Source organism: Vigna radiata, unplaced genomic scaffold (genome assembly GCF_000741045.1).
Source record: "Vigna radiata var. radiata cultivar VC1973A unplaced genomic scaffold, Vradiata_ver6 scaffold_189, whole genome shotgun sequence".
Lineage (NCBI taxonomy): Eukaryota > Viridiplantae > Streptophyta > Magnoliopsida > Fabales > Fabaceae > Vigna > Vigna radiata.
Genome location: NW_014541997.1, coordinates 240600 through 246143, shown reverse-complemented (window position 1 = coordinate 246143; position 5544 = coordinate 240600). Strand labels below are relative to the sequence as shown.

Here is a 5544-nt window from a genome sequence, read left to right as displayed (position 1 = left end):
AACCTCTAATTCAATCCTCTTCTTGACTCCTTTACTCACAAATATATTTTTTAAAATTTTCTCATTTTTCTGTATTTTTTTTTCTTTTTTTTTCATCTTGTCTCTTTTCTTTTCTCTCTATTTAGAACACAACTGCAAGAGACAATATACACATTATATTCACAAAAACAAGAAGAGGAAGCAACTAGCCAACTCTCTGAATCTCCTAGGAGACCACACTTATTCCCAAAACAATTCAAAAGCTCCAAAACTCCCTAAGGTTAAGGTAATAATGGTTTTTCACTTAGGACTAGTGTATAAGCTTCAAAACAAAGAAATGGGGAAAGTATAGGCTCAAAAGGGGTTATCAAAGGATAAAAACAAGGGTAGGCTCATTTGGCTAGAGAGGTTCAACAACAAAACTTCCTTTATCACTTTCAAACATGCATATCAATCAAGAATCATCAAAAAGATTCAAGTCAAGGCATATGTGCAAGCAATCAAGAGGCATATCACACGCAAGAAGGAATATCAAGTAGCTCAAATCTCACACAGGGCATTTCTATCACAATCAATTCAACCTCTCAAACATCATAATCATCTTTCCAAGCAAAGAAAAGCAAGGATTTCAAGCCAATCAGAGTATCAATGGAGTGAAGGAAAAACCTACAACCTAAACAAAGTCCAGAAATCAAGAGAAACATGTAAAATTGTACACAAGACACAACAAAACTACCTAGAAAACAAAAATTTAACGCAGAAAACATAAACTAATCAAAGAAAAATCAGAATCTCCCCCAATAGACCACACTTAAACTACACAATGTCCTCAGTGTGTCACAAGCATAAGATCAGTAATCAGAACAGTCAACAGACCAAGGACAAGTGCAATAGAAGTGAGGAAAGGAGGAGAAGGGAAAAGAAAACTCCCTTGATCATGGTGGTAGTTGCCAATTTTGGGCTTTCAGGGAGATGTTCTCCACCATCGGATTCAGCCAAGAAGTCTTGAGGAGGAACTGCTTCAGTCTCCAAATTTAATCAAGTAGGGAGATGTCCTCCACAACTGGATCTAAGAAGAAGTGATTGTTGATGAGTGGGTTCAGCTGGTGCCTATTGTACTGGTCACCCGGTCCGGCTTCGGGCCGACCCGAAGGAACATTAGGCGTAAAGCCGACCCATGGTCGGCCGGCCTCAAGAATAATTAAAGAAACCAACGGCCGACCGGCCATACCCAATGACCCTGAGGTAAGTTAACTTTAATAGGAGTTTAACATTTGTTGGGCCTTGATTAAAGTGTTATTGGGCCCTGATTAGTAGAGCCTTAACCACGGGCCCAAAACTGACATTATATATAGAGGTCAACAGTAAGAGGNAGGTAACTTGAATTGAATAGCATTTAATACTGAGAATTAATTAACCGGTCGGACCTAATTCTAACTTGAGCGTCGGAGTATCTTTAACAGGTAGCCAACCGCCTTTGCTTGGAGGAGGGGAATAGGAGCGGACGGACGGAAGTTGGAAGTGGAAGTTCGAAGGACCGGACGACTTGAAGGTCTGAAGTAAATGTGTAGGTGAGTGTGACCGGATCCACTACCGAAACATTTTGGTGCCCACCGTGGGGCCGTAGGATAAATACCAATGGTGACCATGAGGAACACAAACGCTGACGAGCAGGGAGAGATGATCAGAATGTTGGAGAGACGTTTGGAGGAAATGCAAAAACAACATGAAGAGCAGTTGGTGGCTGTCAGGGCGGAGTGTGCGGCGCAGATCACCCGAGCAATCGTCGCTCGGGGTGATGGGGGCGCGGGGGAGCAGAGACAAGAGAGGACGGTGGCAAACGCAGGAAATGGAGGAGAGGAGCATAGCAGCACCCCGGCCCAAGAAGGCCCGAGAGGGGAAGGGGCGAGCGGGGATAAGGAGGAGAAAGCAGTGTCGGTAAGGCCGGAGGGGCCGACTGTGCCCGTCCCATTCGTTTAGGCCATAATGGATGTTCACATTTTTGAACAATTTGTCCCACCTCAATTCAAGATGTACGACGGTACCACTGACCCAAACGCTCACGTGAAGTCGTTTACCAACGCCATGTCCTTCCGTACGGGTTGCGACGCCATCTGGTGCAGGGCATTTTCCCTTTCCCTAGAAGGGGAGGCCTTGGAGTGGTTCAACGCGCTACCGAATGGCTGCAAAGTTAGTTTTAAGGGGTTAGAAACTATGTTTAAAAAGCAATTCGCCGCATGCATTACTAGGGACATCACGGTGGTGGACCTGATGAACCTCAAGCAAGGAAAGGATGAACCACTGAAGACTTTCATGGATCGATATCCAAAAACCGTCCGGAGGGTGAAGGGTCTAACCTTGGAGCTCGCGTTACAGCATATCATGCCGGCCCTAAGGCCCGGCCCCTTCAAGGAGAGTGTATGCCGGACGCCACCCAAAACGATGGAGGAATTAAGCGAGCGGGCGACCGATGAGATTAGGGTGGAAGACATGAAGCAGAGTTACCGAAAGGAGATCCAGGAGGCCAAAGGGGAGAGGAACGAGGGGAAGAAGGCGGAGAACCAGACTCACCGGGCAGGAGGTCAAAGGCCTCGGGAGGGACCCAGGGGCCCCCGTTTCCAGCAATACACGGCTTTGAACGCCCCTCGGGCCCAAATTTTCCATCAAGCGCTAAGCACGCGGCTGCTGCAAGCACCACAAAAGCGACCTACCCAATCCAACGCGGATGGAACCAAACACTGCGTGTACCACCAAAACATGGGTCACGACACCGAGGACTGCGTGACCCTCAAAGATAAAATTGAAGAGCTGATTCGTGCTGGGAAGTTATTGAAGTACGTTAAAACTTATCGGCCAGACCGATCACCCGCCCGGGAAAGAAGTCCTAGGAGGATGAGTCCTCGACGGGTGGAGGACAGGAGAACCACTGGTGACCGAAACGATCGGTATCGTCGTCAGGAGTATCCACGGGATGACCGGAGGAGGAGTCGGAGTCGTGGAAGGGGTGATGATCGTCCTTTGAGGAGGATGATCAACACGATCTCAGGAGGATTCACCGGAGGGGGTTCTTCATCGAATGCGCGCAAGAAGCATGTCCGGGCGTTGCGCTCCGTGCATGCCATTGACACACCAAGGAGGTCAATGCCGCCCATCACCTTCACGGACGATGATTTTCATGCGCCTGACCCCGATCAGGATGATCCGATGGTGATCACCGCCGAAATCGCAAGATACGGGGTAGGTAAGGTACTCATTGACCAAGGGAGCTCAGTCATCATCCTTTACTGGAAAACCTTCCAGCAAATGGACATTTCAGAAGACCTCATCGTACCGTACAACGAGCAAATCGTGGGATTTGCCGGAGAGAGAGTGGATACGAGGGGATATGTAGACTTGCGCACTCGGTTGGGCACCGGGCGGGAGGGGGACGAAAGGAGAGTAAGATATTTGCTGGTGGAGGCCAACACCTCATACAATGTCCTCCTCGAACGACCTTCCCTTAACGCTTTTGGGGCTATCGTATCCACCCCCCACCTGACCTTGAAGTACCCCACCCATTAGGGCACCATCTGCACTGTCAAGGCCGACCAGAAAACGGCCAGGGAATGTTATGCGGCGGGATTGAAGTTATACCCGAAGGAGGAAAGGAGGAAGAGTAGCCGGTCTGAGGTGGCTTTGGCCGACCTGGACCCCCGGACGAATACTGAGGACCGCTTGGAACCGATGGGAGAGACCCAGCCCATGATTATCGGGAAGGACGCATCTCAGACGACATTGATTGCCAATGGCCTAGAGGAGGAAGTGGAGAGGCGCCTCAGGAGCATCCTGTGGCATAATAGGGACCTGTTCGCTTGGACAGCGGCCGATATGCCGAGGATCCACCCTTCGGTGGTGGCCCATAAGCTAGCATTGTTTAAGGAAGCAAGGCCGGTGTCCCAGAAAAATCGCAGGATGGGAGAAGAGAAGAGGAGGGCGGTAGAAGAGGAGGTCGGAAAGTTAAGAGAAGCAGGATTCATCCGGGAAGTGACCTACACGACGTGGTTGGCTAACGTAGTAATGGTAAAGAAGTCAAATGGCAAATGGCGGATGTGTACGGACTATACAGACCTGAACAAGGCTTGCCCAAAAGATTCTCATCCTTTGCCTAGCGTCGACGCCCTTGTTGATGGGGCGTCCGGCCATAAGATCTTAAGCTTCTTGGATGCATACTCAGGGTACAACCAAATACCGATGTACGCTTCAGACCGGGAGAAGACGGCCTTCATTACCGAGAAGGCCAGTTATTGTTATGAAGTCATGCCCTTCGGGCTGAAGAACGCCGGAGCCACTTATCAGCGACTAATGGATAAAATCTTCGCCAGTCAGATCGGACGGTGCATGGACGTTTATATAGACGACATGGTGGTGCGTTCAGAGGATGGGAAGGCGCACGCCCGAGACTTGGAAGAGGTTTTTGAACAGGTCAAGAAGTACAAAATGCGTCTGAATCCGGCCAAATGCACGTTTGGGGTGCCGGCCGGTAAATTCCTGGGATTTATGCTTACGTCGCGGGGAATCGAGGCTAATCCCGACAAATGCGATGCCATCATCAACATGAAAAGTCCGGCCAGCCTTAAAGAAGTACAAAGGTTGGTCGGTCGCCTCACGGCTTTGTCCCGTTTTATCCCCAGAATGGCATAGCGGATCCGCCCGGTACTCCGCAAGCTGAAGAAAGGCAATTCGTGCGAGTGGGATGAGGAATGTGAGCACGCATTCCAGGACGTCAAAACGATACTCCAGAATCCGCCTGTCATGAACCGACCGACCCCGGGAGAGGAACTGTAAATTTACTTGGGGGTTTCCGACTCAGCTGTAAGTGTCGTCCTACTTCAGGGCGGCTCCGACACGAAATTGGTCTATTTCATCAGCCGAGCCCTCCAGGACGCTGAAACCCGCTACCGCCAGGTCGAGAAGGTTGCCCTCGCCCTCCTTCACGCGGCAAGAAGGTTAAGGCCTTACTTCCAAAGTCATCAGATAGTGGTCAAGACTGACCATCCCATATCCAAAATTCTTAGGAAGCCCGACCTCGCTGGGCGGATGGTTGGCTAGGCCGTCGAGTTGTCAGAATTCGGGCTCAGGTACGAGCCCAGGGGATCGGTGAAAGGCCAACACTTGGCCGACTTTGTTGTTGAATTGCCGATGGGGGTCAACGAGGAGTGGTGTTTATATGTCGATGGGGCCTCCGGCCGGACGGTGAGTGGAGCTGGAGTAGTGTTAGAAGGACCCAATGGTTTCCTCCTGGAACACGCTTTGGTGTTCAAGTTCAGAGTTTCTAACAATCAGGCCGAGTACGAGGCCTTGATCGTCGGGCTCGAATTGGCTCGTGACATGGGTGTGCGGCGACTGACGTCCCGGACCGACTCCCAACTGGTGGTCGGCCAAATGAACGGGGATTTTCAGGTTAAGGAGGAAAATTTAGTCAAGTACTACCATAGGGCGTCGGCATTATCTCGGGAGTTTGAAGTTATTCGAATTCATCACATTCCCCGGGAGCAGAACACCCGGGCGGATCTCCTTTCCAAACTC

General features: G+C 50.2%; 1 protein-coding gene across 1 annotated transcript; it reads left to right on the top strand.

Annotated features, from left to right (window-relative positions):
* Positions 1-1617: 1617 nt before the first annotated feature.
* Positions 1618-4659, top strand: LOC106778780. The gene is made up of 3 exons (XM_014666768.1): positions 1618-1917; positions 2011-3417; positions 3541-4659. The coding sequence occupies exons 1-3, from the start codon at positions 1618-1620 to the stop codon at positions 4657-4659; spliced, it is 2826 nt and encodes a 941-aa protein (XP_014522254.1).
* Positions 4660-5544: the final 885 nt, after the last annotated feature.

Bases quoted from the DNA above. Each gene is read 5' to 3' on its own strand.
- LOC106778780 (XM_014666768.1), top strand. From the start codon at position 1,618: ATGGTGACCATGAGGAACACAAACGCTGACGAGCAGGGAGAGATGATC. The intron at 1,918-2,010 runs GTAAGGCCGGAG...CCTCAATTCAAG, and splicing joins AGGAGGAGAAAGCAGTGTCG to ATGTACGACGGTACCACTGA. The intron at 3,418-3,540 runs GTAAGATATTTG...CCCACCCATTAG, and splicing joins GGGAGGGGGACGAAAGGAGA to GGCACCATCTGCACTGTCAA.